Source organism: Cynocephalus volans, chromosome 1 (genome assembly GCF_027409185.1).
Source record: "Cynocephalus volans isolate mCynVol1 chromosome 1, mCynVol1.pri, whole genome shotgun sequence".
Taxonomy (NCBI): Eukaryota; Metazoa; Chordata; class Mammalia; order Dermoptera; family Cynocephalidae; genus Cynocephalus; species Cynocephalus volans.
This window is the reverse complement of record NC_084460.1, coordinates 83,878,641-83,897,051: the sequence shown is the minus strand read 5'-3', so window position 1 is coordinate 83,897,051 and position 18,411 is coordinate 83,878,641. Positions and strand designations below refer to the sequence as shown.

Here is an 18,411-nt window from a genome sequence, read left to right as displayed (position 1 = left end):
CACAAATTACACAATTGACAGTAAAATATTTGAGATCTGAGCTATCTAAGGGACACAGAGCCTTGTCACCAGATCAAAGGGAGCCACCTCGCTAGGGTGGCTGTACCCACCACCAAAAGACAGCTACAAGAGTTCTTGGGAATGGCTGGATTCTGTCATATCTGTATTCCCAATTACGGCCTTACGGTTAAACCCCTACTACGGTACCAAATAGCTTGTTGCCTATTTCTCAAAACAACTGGACATGGTAACACGAGAATGGCCAGTCTGCCTCTGAGTGGGGCTGCAACCTGTGACCTTTGGCAAGAGGCTGAAAAGTTTATCATCCAACTGCCGTACACATGCCACATTTTGTTGCCCCTTCTCAAGCAGAAAGGGGGATACTGGCTTACTTTTGAGAGATTAGGCAAATTCTAGGCCACACTGTTGGATAGTCCAAATGTGAAACTACAGACAGTGTCTTCCCTGAATCCAGCTACTGGGCTCCCAAGCTCCTCAGAAGAACCTATCCATGATTGCATTCAAATAATCGAACGAATTTATTCCAGCCAGCCTAACTTAACTGACCAGCCAGTGAAGGATCCAGACTTAGAAATGTTTAAAGACAGAAGTAGTTTCATGGACCAAAGACTTCAGTAAGCTAGGTATGCAGTGGTAACTCTTCAGGAAGTCCCAGAAGCCAAGGCTCCCCCAGTAGGTATATCTGCCCAAAAGGCAGAACTCATTGATCTCACACAAGCCCTCTCCTCAGATCAAAGAAAAAGGTAACCACTCATACTGATTCTAAATATGCCTTCTCTGTAGTACATGCACCTGGGGCCATATGGAAAAAGAGAAGTCTACTAACTTCAAAGAAAAGGAAATTAAACATGCTAAGGAAATATTGGACTTGTTACATTCTATTACGATGCCAACAGAGTTGGCTATTTCCTGAGCCACCAACAGGCCAACAATCTTATAGTCAAAGGAAATAACTTGGCCACCCAGGCCTGCCAAGCAAGCAGCTAAGACAGAGGAGCCAGATACAAAAGCTCTCAAACCAAGTGTGTATATATCACTGTTCAAGCCCAAGTACGCAGAAATGAACACAGAAAGGGCCAATGAATGGGTTCCATACAGGCTCCCTAGATAACTAAAAAGGGCTGGATGTATAATGAACAGGGAATAGTGCTTATTCTTGAAAACCTAACAGAGGATATAATTACTCACCTACATCAGGGAACCCATTATGGAAGAGATACAAACTATCAGTGGCTACAAAGGTTTCTGTTGGTTCCCATATTCAAAAGACTATTCAGAAGGTCCTCCAGAGTTGCCTAACCTGTGCCAGATACAATCCAAGAACCAACCCCCTTCCAGTCATAAAAGTAGCTGTCATAACAACAATTCTTTTAGGCAATCTGGGATCCATGAGTATTTACAACTAAAAGCAAAACAATTCCATTCCTCTAACCCTGATCTGCACCTCTTAGCAGGAAGTAGCTAGAGCAGTTTTCACCCCATTACCTCAAGATTGAGGAATGTACAACAAAACTGAGGGGTTGAAACCATGTAACTGGTTTCAAATGGTCTCACTTCTTTATATTAGCATGTTGTTTTAGAAGAAACCCACTGGACATGTTCAGGAGAGGAAGATCATCACCTTGAACACTACAGGAACAAAGTTCCCCACCAGCGGAACCAAAAGGCTAGAAACTTAACTGCCAGAGCCAATTCCAAAACGAGAGTTTCTACAATAAGGAAGATCTGGGGCACAGACCAAACATGGCCAACTAGAAATTTCCTTGCTCCCCAACCCCTTAAAACATGCCTGAACCCTAGATTGGGGAAAGAGATTTGAGCCTTGCTTCATGTCTCCTTGCCCATCAATCTCACAATAAAACATTTTCTTAAGAACCAGTGCCACAGTATTGGCTTCTATGTGCATCGCACAGTGAGCCTCTGCTCTGTAAGCATGCTAATTTAATTTTAAAGAACTGATAAACTACTCAGACTTGGGTATCTGGCAGACCTTTTCTTAAAAATGAATAAAGGAAGTCTTTCACTTCGAAGAAAACTGACAGTATTTGTGGTCAATGATAAAATTCAAGCTCTCAAGCAAAAATATGAATTTTGGATAATTGTATCTGCTGGCAGTTTCTCAGTACTTAAAAGACTTCTCTTATGCAGTGAAATTAAGATATGTAAATTTCTGATATATCATAAAGGGTGTCAACATTTGAAAGATATGCCTAACTCAGTGAATCAGTATTTTCCAATTGGCCAAAGCATGATGTCACAAAATCGTGCATGAGTAAAAAAGATCCACTCAACGGTGCCAGACAGACCAATAGATTTTAACACAATGGAGTATGAAAAGGTCATTGATATGGTTTCAAATACCACATTACAACCAACTTTCAAGAAATTACCATTTGTCAAGTTTTAGTGTAGTATCAAGAAATAATTATGTGAAAAGGCTATTTAAAAAGTAACTTTTCCAACAACATATCTGTGTGAAAATGGATTTTCTTCATCAATTTCTACCAAAACAACTTATTTCAACAGATCGAATGCAGAAGCAGATATGCGAATGTCTTCTATTAAGCCAGACTTTAGAGATTTGCAAAACTAGAAAATAATTCCACTTTTCTAAGTTTGTTTTGTTTTGGAATATGTTATTTTTCATGTCAAATATATTATTTTCCATATCAAATGTTATTTATATTACCATGAAATGGGTTTATTAGTCATTTTTAAGTAAATTTATAAATATTTCAAATTTTTGTTTTAATTACTATAAGGTAAATATTTATGGATGTAACTCAAATAAATAAAAGATCTTGGGGTCCTCAACAATTTTTAAGAGTGTAAAGAGATCCTAAAATAAAAAGTTTGAGAACCACAGCTGTAAGGTACCTACAGTCATTCTTCTCCATTCCTATCCTGCTTATTAACTCCCTGTGTAAGGCACAAAGAAGTAGAAAAAAAGGAAAGAACACACATCTAATTTTGTATCTTGCTGTTGACCTAAAAAAGAACAGGAGAAGGTGGGTATAAATTTTTCTTTGTTCTAATTACAAACACCAGAATCCATCTATCATGGAAGGTTAGTTGATTACATTTAATTCAGAAAAGTCAATAAAAGATACAAAAATCCTTCCTTAGAGGAACCAAGTAAAAAAACATTGTAAAAGCACTATCACAAAACAATAAATATTTCTTCAAGTAACACTTTCACATTTCAGAAAAATTACACTGGAGTATACTTAATCTCAATAAGAGAAAACAAAAACCCACATAATTTCTTTATTATAGTTAATTTCAAACACTCATTCAGAAAAGAAAGTGAACACTAACAGGAAATCAAAGGTAGATCCCAAAACTCTTCTCTATGACAGGTACTGAATTCCTACTTACCAACCTAGATATATACTTACCCCTAGATTTCATAATGTTATTATCATATAATTGAATATACTTGCTCATTCAAGTCATGGGGATCAATTTATATTACACACTTCTAGTATGAAAGAACTCTATACCTAACTCCACTGGTAAGGTGCAATGCATGGTAAGTCACATTAGTTGCTCTTTTTGATAAGGGAAATGAACAATCAATTGAGCTGACTTTTAGGAGTCCTACAAGCTAACAATTTTCAATCTATCTGCAAGTAGAAAAAGCAACACAGAGACAGAACTCCTACAGCTGGTTTTCTGTTATCACTCTAGTTCTTCCTGGATGTAGCCTCTTACTACAGAATTGAAGCCATGGCAGGTAATGATTACACTAAGACATCAATTCACAAAAATATCTTATTGTAAAGTTCAAGTGGCTGATTGAAGATGTGAAGCCAACCTGTGGACATCCAGAGAAAGAGAAGTCAAAGGCATACACAAGTATTTCCTTTGTACAGTTATTAATAAGTATACAAGAAGCAGTTATCTTTTTTGGAAAACAGGTAATCAGTTTGAGAGAACAAAGAAAGGTTCCTAGAAGACATGACAGTTTATAATTACTTCACTACTCATTCATTAGTACTTCAAACTATAATCTTCTTGATTCTTGATATGGCCAGAAAAAAAAGTAAGAACAGTTATTTCAATGGGAAATCCATCTTGAAGAGTTAGCAAAAAGTAAAAAACAGGGTGAACATTATTTAGCACGTGAAGAAATCCACAAACAAGCACGGAACCATGAAAAGGCAGTAAAAGAACAGAGGTGAAATTTGAACATAAAAAATAAAAAAGGAAAACTCAAAACAGATAAAAGAATTCTGTCAAAACACTTCTCCCATTACAACTAAAAATTTGTGGACTAGTTATTTCTTTTTTAAAAAAGCATTATCAATCCCCCATGGTTTGGAAATGAAAGCAGAAAATGCATCTATATATCTACTATAACAACCCTATTACAGAAGTTTTCCAATTCATAAACACAACTCTGCTTGCTGAGACTGGTTGAGTTGGTAAGACCAATTAATACAAAGTGCCAGCTGCCTTTTTCTTTCTCAGATTTGGACATTTTTAGGCCTCTTATTGAACAACATACAGTAATAAAGTGCTACCGCTTAGCAAGAAATCTCCTTTGCCTGCAAAGAAAGTAAATATTTATAGACTCTAAGACTAGAGAGGCTCTCAGAGGTTACCCAGTTTCCCTACAAGGTTACGCCTGTCACATCTGCTCCAATCCTTAAACCTGAGAACTCTGTATCTCCTTCACTTAGAGCTTTTATATCTAAGTTCAAAGATGACAGCTCAAATACTTTCTTGATAAATACAACACAAGACATTTGAATTTAACTACCTACTACCTAGTTAGTTGAAATACAATCGTGTTACTGCTAATTCTGAAAATGCAACTAAAACAAAAAATTTTTAAGACTACCAATGTGCATTTAAAGACACAAAACCTCTGAGAGAGGAATTATGTTAAGAAATCACTGCTTCACTTGACTCAAAAAAAAAAAAAAAAAAAAAAAAGAAAGAAAGAAAAAGAAAAGAAACAAAAGATTAACTTGAAATCAAGAGCAGGTAACATACGTTATGGTGCATTATAACCTCTCACAAAAGTAACAGAATTTAAGGGTAACTCTTAAATATGCTCTTAGTCCCATTACAACAAGTCCAGAAGTCAAGGGAATATACAAGAGTATAGAGTGTTTAAGGCGAATATATAATTCAAGGCAGGAAGATCTATTGTACCCTGCACCATCTCTCCACTTAGCAGGGGAGTGTGAGCCTGGAAGGGTCAGGGAGAGTCAAAAGGAAAGGTATTTAAGGTAGAGAGACAGCAGAGTGGGTGGGACAGAGTTCACCAGGATGCAGCCTCCTTGCTCCACCCTACCTGGAGCTAGTGAGGAAGCACCAGGCATATATTGCAAGATGAGCCAGGAAACACAAAAGCAGCGATCAAGGAACAGGGGCTAGGGGCGAAGGGAGGAGTAGGCTAACTCTCCCACACTACCTCCAAACAGAGGGTCAAGCTTGAGGCCTGTAGCCGCACACTGCCCTACGACCCCACAGGCTTGACCCAGAGATTCCTAAACTTTCCAGGTGAGGGGCGCATGCGCACAGTGCCGCTCTGAACGCCGCGGGCCCACCGCCCACCCCTCCGCCCGCTCCCAGCCAGACTGCGCCAGGCCCCACACCGCCTCACCCCAGTACAGGGCCTCGGAACCCAGCAGTCGCTGGCGGCGCCCCCCGGGGTCTGGGCCCTGGCATCACCTGGGTCCTGACCTTCGGGTTCACACCTCTCGTAGACGTGCAAGCGCCGCAAACATGGAAACGCTTCTTCAGATCAAGACTCCACCGGCGTCCTCCGAACTTGCTTCAGTTTAAGCTCAGCGCCTTCCTGGTTCCAGCGCCAGGCAGCGTCAGCCTAGCTTTCGAGTGCATCGATGGATGCTGCCAGGCAGTAGGAATGTCGAGAGAGTCGATTGTCACGCTGCCAATTTTTTTGTTTGGTGTTTGTTTTTGCGTGCTTATTCAATTTGATTTTCCTGTTTCCAAAAAGCAATAAAGTTGGGACTGGAGGGTGTTACTGCCTTAGTAATTGTAGCTATCGTTACAGATAATCAGTAAACAAATCTGTATCGTAGGAAGTTATGTTTAAGACACCCACACGTAGGAAAATTTGTTATCTCATGCTGGGGGAGGGGGAAACTAGCCCAACAATAATAAATCATGGGAGTGTGTCTGTATAGAGTTGTGTGTGATTCCATTGTAATGATTTATTTGCAAAAATGCATTAAAAGTCGGCGTTTCTTCTGCCCTGAAGGTGAAGGCACTCACAGGTTGAGTGCAAATTAGTTTCTCAGTTTAAAGTAAGTGGCTGATAGAGAAATGGGAAAAAGCTGCCCCGAGGCGGGGAGAGGAGGTTTCTTCTGAAAGAGAAATCAAATTTATAGGTTAAAAAATTTTTTAAAACCAATAGCAATTAAAGCGATTCAGCATTTTCCGTAACGCGTACTACATTACTTATTTTTCCTTGCATGAACATTACTTTTATAAGTAAGCAACGCTTAAGGAGGTAAATAAACTATTGGCCTTGGCGTGCGTCGACTGTGAGAACCAGCTCATTCACAACAGCTAGATAACCAAGCTACAGTTTTCTGCAAACATTTGAGATGGTGAAAATCACCTCCATAATATATTTCTTCTAAATAAGTGTACCTTAACTAGCCAGTTTTGAGGGACCGTTTTAAAACTTAGCTACAATAGTACATGTTTATTTGAAATAATTCAAGAGCTAGAGAACGCTTGGGGTCTTGAATTTTATTGAACCCTGTACATCTGTCCATAGGGTGTCAACTGAGCTTTACCCTCAATGCTTTTTACCAAAACGGCATTTTGAAATGTCCTGTTTCCGGAAAATATTTGCTGTTTAATGAAACATCATTAGAACTTCATGATCATTTATTAGTATATGATTTTAAACGGTGGATATTTTTAAAAATTAAACTTCCCTTGGGGCGGTGGGAATCTGTGGCCAGACACTATAGATTTCTCATAGCTCCATCTGATACACCACTATTCCTAAATATACAATGGGCCAATAAGCTGAAACCATGGGAAAAATCTATTGGTTTGAATTACACAACAGTTGTGTCCAAGCCTTCCCTGGTTACCTGTAAAGTGGTCATCCTTCTCTCAAACTCAGTAGACAGAATATGAGTTCAGACTTTTAAAAAAAAAGTCATGTACTTGAAAGGGCAAAGAAATAGCTGGTGGGTCTTCTGACCCCTTATCAGACTTCTAATAGGGTTTATTTTGGCGCTGTTTGTGAATATGTATCTAACACCTCAATTTGAGAGATCTTTGAGCACCATATCCATTTAGCTTACCCCATTACTGGTCATTCTACTAAATAATCATAAAAATGGATTTTCATAAAGGACTAAAGTTTTATGATGATTCCTTTCTGATAATATCAGAATTAAAGTGTTTGCAGATAGTTGTAGCCCAAGACTCAATGTGAAATCATGTTCCTAAATTCATATAACTTAGGAAAGTTTGAGTATTTGAGTCTCTTTTGTTGTGTCATAAAACAAAAGCAAGTACTCAAATAAGACATTAATGCCTAAAAGCTATGGCTGCAGAAAACTGAAAGATCTTAATTGTTTCTCCTAAAAGTAGCAAAAAATGGAATGTTTGAGGAAGGAAAATAACTTCATAATTCAAGAGAAAAAAGGCAAAGCAACATTTCTAAAAAGCATGATTTCCATTTTCCTTAAAATCACCAAATGTGAGCATTTTAATCTGAGGAGTACTGTAGTATGACATATAGTTATATATAGCCTCTATTTACATATATCCAAGAAACACTAATATCTCAATTTATAACTGTGTTCTCTTTACAAGTATTTCAGGTTGTTTTGATGGAACTTCTCAAATTAACCTGCTAATTTTGTTTTTAACCAGTTGATGTAAGATATACGTATTAATGTTTTGTAATTGCTTTTATTTTTACTGAGTATTAGATCCAAGATAATGAAAGACTTACCTTTAACATCAAAAAGACTACGTTAATATTCTGAATACTTGAAAATGTCCACAAAGCCACAAAGAGGTATATTTGTTTACACGGTCAAGTAAATAAAACTTTTCGTATGTAAATATTCTTTTGCATAGCCACACTTCTCACATCAAGCCCTGTCCTGCACAATTCAGATAAATGACTCAAGAATATAGTTGGTCTTTCCATATAACAAACCGTTTTGATGAAAATAGTTCAGATATCGTATGTTGAAGAGAAAGAGGAGAGGGGAGAGAGAAAGGGATCTTTCTCCTAGAGAGCGTCTCTTTTTCAACAGTACACGATAAATAAATTAGACGGGGCACAAACTTAACGTTGATTGTTTTTCAAACTAGAAGAGGGATAATCTCTTGTTTTTCAAAAGTAGGAAATCGACTAGGATGTGTTCCAGGTTGCTTAAAGAGCTCCTGAAGTTCATCTCAGAAGAGGTCCGGGGGCAGCGAGTCGTAAGGAGGAAGGGTGAGAGTCCTGAGACCTCATATAGGAAACGAAATGGAGCTGTCCTTGACTAAGCGCTAAGGAAAGACTTTTAAATAGGATGTGTCAGGGAACAGCTGCTCGGGAAATGTGCTAAATCAACCAGTCCCTTGGATCGGGGTCCGTCCATAGAGGAGTGGGCTTGGACTCAGGACGCGAGAAGTGGAGTGAAATAATGGACCGGGACGGGGAGCTCGGTGAATACGCGGGTTCAGCCTGACTGCGGGCCGGGGAGCTCCTAAAAGGAGCTGCGCGGGCGGGAGAAGCTGCCGAGAACCCTGACTCTGGGCGAGGATGTGAAGCCAGGAAGGATGACTCCGGGCGGTGGAACTACTGCGGTGAGGAAGTGGGAGCGGGGGAGAAGGGGTGGGAATGCAGGACTGGGGTGCGGGGCCTATTTACTGCCGGGCGCCCGACGCAGGGCAGGGGCGAGCAAGAAGGGGCCCAGCAGTTGCGCCGCACTCTGACCAGGCTGGAGGCTGCAGGATCGGATGCGGGTCCGGACGCCAGACTGACTCCCGGAGCCGCGCACTTGTCAGTTTCCTCTTGGCCCCGCCCCCTCGGAGTCCACGCAGCTCCCCAGTGCTTAACTAAGTCGTGACACCAACGCAAAACCCACGCCTAATTAAATTAATTAGGGATTCTTGTCAACCCTAGATTAATGGCCAAGAGCACAGGCAGCCGAGGCTTTCTGAAGACCGGGACGGCCGGGGACCTGCCTCCTCTCCCCGCCCCCTCTGGCCCCCTGCGCTGCCCTCCCACTTGAGCCCCAGCCCGCCGGGACTCCAGCCTCAATCTCTCAGTCTCTCTCTCTCTAACCCCCACCCGCCCCCCAGGTAGGGCCCGGCTGCTACCCAGGAAGGCTCACTCCGAGTTGCGAGAGGAGGTAATTTACTCGGAACAAGGGGCCGCCTTTAGGAAGTATAAATAGTGAGACTTCAAGCGCAGCGTCGCTATCAGATGTGAACTCTCCGCAGGAAGAATTGTCAAAGATCTTAACATTGAACAAGAGCGCTCCGGCAGGGAAGCATCAGTTCCCATTTCCCTCCGGCAGCCCCCGCCCTTTCTCTTCTCCTCCTCCTCCCCCTCCTCCCCCTCCTCCTCCTCCTCCTCCTCTTACTTCTTTTTCTCCTTCTCCTTCTCCTCCTCTTTCTTCTTTCTTCTCTTTTTCTTCTTCTTCTTCCTCCTCCTCCCTCTCTTCCCCCACCCCTGCCCCATTGATGTGTTATTATTGGGGGGGCTGGAGCAATAAAAAAAGAAGAAGGAAAAAAAGAGCGGGGCTCGGCCGCGAGAGGTTGAGCGCGGGGCTGACGGGCGGCGGCGGCGGCGGCGATGGAAGAACTTACGGCGTTCGTCTCCAAGTCTTTTGACCAGAAAGTGAAGGAGAAGAAGGACGCGATCACGTACCGGGAGGTGCTGGAGAGCGGGCCGCTGCGTGGGGCCAAGGAGCCGACCGGCTGTGCCGATCCGGGCCGCGACGACCGCAGCAGCCCGGCAGTCCGGGCGGCCGGCGGAGGCGGCGGCGGAGGAGGAGGCGGAGGCGGAGGCGGAGGAGGCGCAGGAGGAGGAGGAGCAGGCGGAGGAGCTGGAGGAGGGCGCTCTCCCATCCGGGAGCTGGACATGGGCGCTGCGGAGAGAAGCAGGGACCCCGGCAGCCCGCGGCTTACGGAGGGTAACGGCCTGACCCCGGCCGCGGTTCCCCTTCCCTCCTTCCTGACTTCTCTCGAGCGGGAGAGGACCCCGAGGCCCAGCGGGGACGGGGGCGGGACGTGGAGAGGGCCCTGGACCCCAGCTTTGGAAGCTAGAGTGGTAGTGAAGGGGTGAGAGTCCGGTGGTGTGCACGATCGTGGGTGGGGTTCTAATGTGTGTTTGGAAAGGGGTGGCGGGTGGGTTTTGCGAACGCCCTTGCCAGGTACTCCTATTCCACCGAAATGCATTTTTCACGAGCCGGCGGATGGGCCCCGCAGCCCGGATGGCCCGCGGGCGGACGTAGAAGTTCTCGGGGCCGGGATGCGGAAGGGGGTGCTGGCCGGGCAGAGGATAGATTAAGGCGGGCATCCGGCGCGGAGTTTGCGGGAGCCTCTTTCCAAGGCCTGAGAGAGAGGGAGAGAAGCTCCACTCCCAGGTCGCCCCCGGGTTTGGGGCCGCCGCTAAGACCCCTCCAACTCCACAAAGACCCGGAATCTCTGGATCTTAGGGGCCAAAACTTCCCATTCTCCTTGAGCAATGAAGGTAGAACGAAGCCAAGGGCAACAAGCTAAGGTCCAGGCTAGGCTGCTTCTCCTGGACGAGGCGTTTAGGTTTCTTTTGGAGGGGTTGTTTTTTGATACTTGCCCAAGTCTTTTACTGCTTCGAATCGTTCAGTACTCTGATCTTGTGGGGAAAAGTCCTTTGGTGCCAGCGAAGCGTTAGGAAACGGCTTTATCTAAGTGGTGGCAAGTCCTGTAACAATTCATAGGAGTTCAACAATAAAATTAATTTGGCACTTGGTGCCTGAAGTAACTGGTGTACTGCCATATTTTTTCAATTAAGAAAATATGTGGCATGCGTAGAATCACATATTTAAGCAAACAATTAAGTTGTTTATAACGCAGTTTGTTCCTGTTTAGGCCATTAAGTGGAAATTTGGGGGCGAAATAGATATCATATTAAGTCTATTAATCAACTTGAAATTTGGACATCTGTCTCTTTGAAGCCCCCAGAACTTGAGGGGTATCCACTGTGTGGATGACAAGAAATAGACAAAGCCTTCCCAACCGATTGGCAGAATCTGAAGGGTGTGTTTTCATATTTAAATTTCACTACAATATCGGTGGAAATATTTTCCTATTAAATTCGCCCCTAATGTTTACTGTAATGTTATTTCTTCCTGGAGCAAGGACAAATGTCCACAAAACTAACTCTGAGAACTAGAAATGCAAGCAACACTTAAGATCACCGTAGCTAGCATGCCAGGATGGGCTGAGATCTAGAGGCTCTTCTTCCCCTAGAACCAGGACCAGGTCCTCCTAAATTTGGAAAGTTAGGGGGCCCAGGGCAGCCTCCCTTCCATGGGTCCCTACAGCTCCAGGGCCTGGGTTCGAGTCAGAATCCAGGGCAGGCGAAATTTCTGGACTGCTGATTTACAAGCTCAGGGCAAGTATTAATTTCTCTGCAGACCGGCTCATCCGGAAATGATTTTTTACACCCGTGCTGATTGGGACCCTGGGCTGGGAAGAACTGCAAACAGCTCGACTATCCAATCTCAGCTTTGCCACCTTAAAAACCCGAGTCTCCGACTCCAGCTCCAGGGAGACCTTGTGTTGATACCGGCTCCCCTGATCACTGCCCCCTTGCCCTAATATGTATGTTTTTATATGTATGTGTGTACATACGCATCCTCGAATGGTTCTGTATGCTAACACTCGCAGAACTACTGTTTTTAAAGGGAGGAGGACAGTAAAGTAGCAACGGATTGTGCAAACCCAGAGCAGAAAAATGCATATTTTATTAAACATCCGAACTGCTGGATGCATGAAAAGGCTTTGAGCAACCAATAGAAACCGAGGATTGAGAGTGTTACGCTTGAACCTGTTGATCTCTGTGGGTTTAAGCGTTTAGGGTCGGGTCTGTGTTTCCACGGGGAGGAAGAAAGAGAGTACAGAGGCAGAGGTCGGTTTCGCCGGCCACCCGAGGCTGGTTTTCTGCCTCTCTCCTCCTGCCCCGGCGTGGGCGACAAGCCCTCTAGGCCGCCAACATGGCGTGGGCGCCTGTGGTCATGAGATCTCGATCAGGCAGAGGATGGAGACTGTCTGGCTGCCCGTGGGACCGTCTGCGGGGTTTGGCCTCAGCCCGGGGGCAACTCCGGGTGTCCAGAAATGCAGCTCCCTGAGCCTCGCAGCACCCGGGTCTTGTTGTCTCGCTACTGCCCTTCAGCCCAATTATTCCTAAATTAGACCAGCAAGTTTGCCGGGGGCAGCGAGCCAGCGGCAGCAAGAGCTGGCCTAAGAACGGGCCAGCCTTCTGGGAAGGGCCGGTGCGAGACGCCCGTGCATGGCCTCGCCGCGCCCTTCTGCCCAGACCCGGCTCTGTGAGAGGCCCAACTCGGCCCTTTTGATTTCTGTGAGTGAGTGGGAGAGAGTGAGGGCGAGGGAGGGTGAGTGGAATGCATTTGGTGATCGCGGGGGAGGGCAGGGGACTGTGGGGTGGATAGTGAGGCGGTGAGCTGAGGCTACAGTTGCTGAGGACGTGGGTGGGTGTTTGGTTCCCTTGCCGCCAGGCAGCCATTCAGACTTGACCTTTGCTGGTCTCGAGGATCCTCTTTCTCAGGGCGGGGTGAGGGGCCGGACCGGGATTCTAGAAGGGGGAAGGATCCTCCACCCTTTTTTGAGACAAATCTGGTAACGGGATTTGTTGTGCTGTTTTTGCCCGTCTCTCTCTCCCCCCACCGTCTGTGTGTGTGTGTTGGTGTGTGCGCGCGTGGACGCACGTGTTGTCCTGCCGTGGTGCCCACTCCAGTGTCCCCGGAGCTAAAAGATCGCAAAGAGGATGCGAAAGGGATGGAGGACGAAGGCCAGACCAAAATCAAGCAGAGACGAAGTAGGACCAATTTCACCCTAGAACAACTCAACGAACTGGAGAGGCTTTTCGACGAGACCCACTATCCGGACGCCTTCATGCGAGAAGAACTGAGCCAGCGGCTGGGGCTGTCAGAGGCCCGAGTGCAGGTACCCAGCTGAAAGGTGTTCTAGCGCCCAGGGAGCGGAGAGGGGATACGCCTGAGGCTGGACAGACAGCTTGGGGGACACGCGCCGAGGGCGCCGGTTCAGATGTCTGGTGTGAGATAAGATGGGAAGGGATATCTTTACTAGAGGTCTTATTTTCCAAAGTAGATCTTAGTCCTTTAGCTCACCCCCGTTCCCCCCCACCCCCCACCCCCAGCCAAACATATGTTCCCAGCAGAAGAAAGCTGTTCTGGGTTTGTTCCCGGAGTTTCTATAAACCACACCCCTCTCGCCTCACGCTGGCTTTAATGTGGTTTAATCCTAATGGGCCTACTTTTATAAGGCTTAAAAAAAAATCCCACAGAAGACGTTTTATCTCTAGATGCCTTAAAAGTTACAACGAGTATTTTGCTTGCCTGAGTTTGGTTTCATTTGAAGGTCTGCTCTGGGATCTAGCGGATGTGGCAATTAGGTTTATAGATGTACAGACTATAAAGAAAATTAGCAACTGTTAAGTGCAGAAATTTACAATCTGCTGTAAGCAGTCGATCTCAAATTGTGTGTGAAATAAATGTATTTTTGTCACTCTTTGTTCATTCGCTTAACCAAGGTGAGGAACCGGAACCTCCAGCAACTCCATTTTAAAGCAATCTACATATCTTAATATAGGCGTTTCCAAAGCCTGACTCCCAGTAAGTGACATTTCTGATGAAGTCAGGATTGGAGCAGATTTTACTGGTTGTGGAGGTGAATGTAATAGTAAAAGTAGGCTTTGGGAGCATTTAAGAGAAAAATTATATACATACATATGCACATATCCTTCCAGCTGTATTGGGAAAAAATTTAAAAGTTTCAGACTGTATTTCCGCTCAAATAATAAACTAGGAGAAAATGATGGTCATTATTTGTTTGAACACATGGAGCAGTTTTAGGCCTGAACATCTGCAGCTGTTGCAAAGTATCGCTGTAACAGATACTCCCTGGGTCTCTGGGCGCAGAGACCACCATCTGTAGCGAACTATGCAATTCTTATGGGGCTTCCCCGCATCTTGTAATAGGATCAGGAGAAAAACAGAGCAGTCACACTGAAGGGGAAAAGTAATAATAGGCTGCCTTGGTCATCATAGCGTCAACAGCAGAGCCTTACTTTTTAAGCCTCTCCTGCTTTGCTCTGTGCACTAATATCTCTAAAGGCTCAGCAACCCCTTAAAAACATGATGGTAATTATCGCAGTTATGATTATTAGTATCTCAATTCCAACTCTTCTAGGGGGAGAAAAGAGGCAAGAAGCCTCGGGCCATGTGAGTTACACAAAGGATGCCACCCTGGCACGAAATCCACCCATCTATTATACTAAATGGCAGGGGAATTTTTAAAGATTTACATTGACTGTGACACTTGCTTTCAAAAACATACCAGAAAATGCTCTGAAGCAATATTTTATTTTCATGGGTTTTTTAAAACATTAATTTGTGAATCAATCAATATGCTATACTGTTGGAACTGGAGTATAAAAGCATACTTTATTTGAATTTTTAAAAAACTGTCATACTGCTTCTAAAAGTTGGCAAGTTTACTCAAGAAGGTAATATCCAGGAGAAGATAGTACTCAGGAGTTACTCGATTCATCCCTTCCACCCCACCACCCTTTCATGGAGTGCCCTTTTTTTCTCTTAAGAAGTGAACTTTATTGTTGATCTTTATTTATTTATTTTTTCATATTTTTATTTAAGGTTTAGAGCTGTTTTCTAGATGCTTCCCTACTATCCTAACTGCAAGCAGAGTCTTTTTCTATAGAAGCAAATTAGATTATCATGATAATGGCACAGTTATTCTGCTATGGTGTTACACTCTGCTGCACAGAAGAACAGAGAAATGCCAAACTTCTTTGTAGTAAGGCTTTTATGACACTAATTACTTCTCCCCCACCTCTAAACCCCTCCCCCTAAAAAAGAGTCATTATTTGCTTTGGTGTTTGTTTTTTCTTTAAGACAAAGGTAACTAATATTACAGTCTATTAATAAGCACATTCTTTTCGGGTATTAACTGGGCAAACATCTAAACCCATTATCACATTGGTATCAGGTACCAGGGAAAGTTTTAGGCCTTGGAGAGTATGTTATGGGGAAAGATGACGCCAAGACTAATAGAAATTTATCAAGAAAATTTATTTTGCAAAAGTGTGTGAAATCTATCATTCTATTTTTGTAGTTCATTTATATTTTTTAACTTTAGACATTGAGGCTGTTTTATATAATTTAAAGATTGCTTGCCATATCTCCCAGTACTTTCCTAAAACACTACTCTTTTCTCATCGTACTCTTGCAATTAAAAAAAAATTTTTTGAGTCATAACATCCAGGTTTTTCCCCCCTTCTAATTTGTAGGTTTGGTTTCAAAATCGAAGAGCTAAATGTAGAAAACAAGAAAATCAGCTCCATAAAGGTATGCTTCTATTACAAGGAACATTTGATATTCTAAGTAAAAAGAGAGGTGGAGAGTATTATTATTACAAAGACAGAAAAAAAAAATGTCAAAGGTGACAATGGTCCTTGACTTAAGAATGTTCTCTAAAAGCAGTTAATGAGAACCCTAAAGTTTGAGAGTAAATTACATTTATTTTTATTATGGCACCAGTTTAGAAAGATAACAGACCAATCCCAAAGGAATTCGTTCTGTCTTGGTACCATTTGGAACACTGGAAAACAATACTGGAAATGTTAACCCTACATTATTGTATTTTGTTCCCCTATTTTTTATAGGTGTCCTCATAGGGGCTGCCAGCCAGTTTGAAGCTTGTAGAGTCGCACCCTATGTCAACGTAGGTGCTTTAAGGATGCCATTTCAGCAGGCAAGTACAGCCCAGTTTGAAGCTGTTTTTAAATGTGAAAAGACCTGGAAGTTTGCTTGAACTGTTGAATATCCCCCATCTCTTAGCTCAAATGTTGGTGTTTGTGCAGTTAGAGACTAGATTTCGACATGATATAGTGGACCCACTCCCCTTTAAAAACCTATAGTGTCAGGGGCCCGAATGCCTAGTTCTTTCTGTTCTTGTGGGAACCTGCAGCGGCTTGACACCAGTAACTGGTCCTATATAAATGCACTGAAGATTGCACTTGGGGAGAGGAAGGAAAAGCCTTTTGATTAAGATTTGTCAAATTCAATACAGAGATTAATCCTAAGATATATCTAAGGCAACCCTCTAAATATTTTTCTGGGTATTTTCTACCTCTTAGTCACATTAAACGTCTCTGACAGAAGAAAAATAAATAAATACACGTACTCGCAACTCAGACTTTTTTTTTTTTAAAGCTGTCTCTACAAACAAAGCTTCCTCTCTGGTACAGAGAGAAGCCTTGGTCTTCCCAGGGCTGCCCTGACTCTGCAATCCTTTTCTTAGCCATAAAGAAACTTTTAAGATTACATTTTAAAAGGACAGCCTGCAGCAATGATTTAATCATGGGAAATCCCCGTGCTCTGAACTCCCCATTCTCCGAGCCTGAGGGCAAAATCCTTTCCCAACAAGCACCTGACCTTCCCCATCTTCAGCCAGGACCCCTGCCCAGCATTGCTGTGATGTCATGAATTAGCTCTCAGTTGCAAGTGCCCTGGACTGGGGAGGCACCTGGGTGTGCCCATGTATTGAGAGTTAATGTTAGGGAGATCTTAGTTCCCTTGGCACCACAGGACTCTGACATTCAGGTGCTGGAGAAAGAGTGGAGAAGAGAAGGAGGGGGAACATTAAAAAGGAGGGGGAACATTAAAAAAAAAGACTCTTGCTACTCAAAAGGTGATCTGCAGGCCAGCAGCACCAGCACCACCTGGGAGATTGGTAGAAATTCAGAATCTCAGGCCCCAACCTAGGCCCTCTGAATCAGAATCTGCATTTTACCAAGCTCTCCAGGTAATTCTATGGCAGGAAAGGTTGGAAGTACTGACTCGAAATTGTGTCAGTTGCGGTGAAGATGCAATAACTTCCCTAAGTGACATGAAAAAGTTTTGTGGTTTGCTTGTTGGTACTTCGATCTTTAGTAGTGGGGTAAGAGGTGTATGGCAGCATCAGGAGAGGAGAGTTATGGCCTTCACCCCCAGTCTTTCCAATATACCTTTAATTATTTTGAGGAGAGTGATGTTTTAGCCCAATAGCGATGTCACTCATCGGCCCAGCTCCCGAGGGGCGGCTAAATTCCTGTAGATGGGAGTCCCCGGGGCCCAAGGAAATAAGCCCAGGCTGAGCCAGTTGCGGAGACCCAGGGGGCACTGGAGTATACTATACTTGCGACGCCCTAGATTAAGCAACAGGCTGAGAAAGCCACTCAGGACAAGATGCGCAGCCCAATGCCCCCTCCCTGTCCCCAATCCTAACCCTCCCCCAGCGAAGCTGGACGCTGTTAATGCTCTGTTTCTATTCTGTTGTCACCCTAGGATAGTCATTGCAACGTGACGCCCTTGTCCTTTCAGGTTCAGGCGCAGCTGCAGCTGGACAGCGCCGTGGCGCACGCGCACCACCACCTGCACCCGCACCTGGCCGCGCACGCGCCCTACATGATGTTCCCGGCGCCTCCCTTCGGACTGCCGCTTGCTACACTGGCTGCGGACTCGGCCTCCGCCGCTTCAGTAGTGGCGGCCGCCGCCGCCGCCAAGACCACCAGCAAGAACTCCAGCATCGCCGATCTCAGACTGAAAGCCAAAAAGCACGCGGCTGCCCTGGGTCTGTGACGCCAACGCCAACGCCCGCCTCCCGCGCCGCACTCAGCCTGCACGCCCTCCGCACCCCGCTGCTTCTGCGTTACCCACTTCGGACCTCCTCCGGAGCCGGTCCTCTTTCCGTCCCGCTGACCGCCCCCTGTCCTCTTCTGCATCCCGGACTCTGAGGGCCGGACTCCGTGTGAGCCCCCGGATCCCACGAGGCGCACCAGCTACGTCGCTCCTGCCCATTCTCCTACCCAAGGGCCTAGAATTCGGCTTTGTAGGAGCGTGTTTGGGGTGTCTGGAGAGAGACTGGACAAGGGAGTATTGGGACAGCGGACTGTGGCTCGTGGCAAAGCTGCGACGATGGACTCTTGTATAGAAACAAAATCTCGTTAACAGTAAAATATGAACACACACACGGATAGAAGACAAACCAGAGAGAAAATGAGAAAGGGAGCTTATTGCTATTTGGCAGAAGCTGAAATCGGAGAGAGAATGAAGGAGCAAAAAATGTTAAAAGTTA

General features: G+C 44.5%; 2 protein-coding genes across 6 annotated transcripts in view; one reads left to right on the top strand and one right to left on the bottom strand.

Moving 5' to 3' along the window:
* Positions 1 to 5,827, bottom strand: part of RSRC1 (arginine and serine rich coiled-coil 1) — a 416,602-nt gene extending 410,775 nt beyond the window's left edge. For 2 of the 3 annotated variants that reach the window (XM_063112527.1, XM_063112546.1), the window contains exon 1: positions 5,707 to 5,827. The gene's annotated coding sequence lies outside the window, so the exon portion shown is untranslated. The remainder of the gene's footprint in view (positions 1 to 5,706) is intronic. The other variant, XM_063112537.1, reaches the window with a different exon arrangement.
* Positions 5,828 to 9,826: 3,999 nt separating this feature from the next.
* SHOX2 (SHOX homeobox 2) lies at positions 9,827 to 17,915 on the top strand. Of its 3 annotated transcripts, XM_063076568.1 has the most exons (6): positions 9,827 to 10,166; positions 10,731 to 10,800; positions 12,990 to 13,200; positions 15,584 to 15,641; positions 15,959 to 16,047; positions 17,622 to 17,915. In XM_063076568.1, the coding sequence occupies exons 1-6, from the start codon at positions 9,827 to 9,829 to the stop codon at positions 17,913 to 17,915; spliced, it is 1,062 nt and encodes a 353-aa protein (XP_062932638.1). The 3 variants fall into 3 exon arrangements, with proteins under 3 accessions (XP_062932638.1, XP_062932658.1, XP_062932648.1); XM_063076588.1 differs by lacking the exon at positions 10,731 to 10,800 and having other exon boundaries at positions 12,992 to 13,200; positions 17,658 to 17,915; XM_063076578.1 differs by lacking the exon at positions 10,731 to 10,800 and having other exon boundaries at positions 12,992 to 13,200.
* Positions 17,916 to 18,411: the final 496 nt, after the last annotated feature.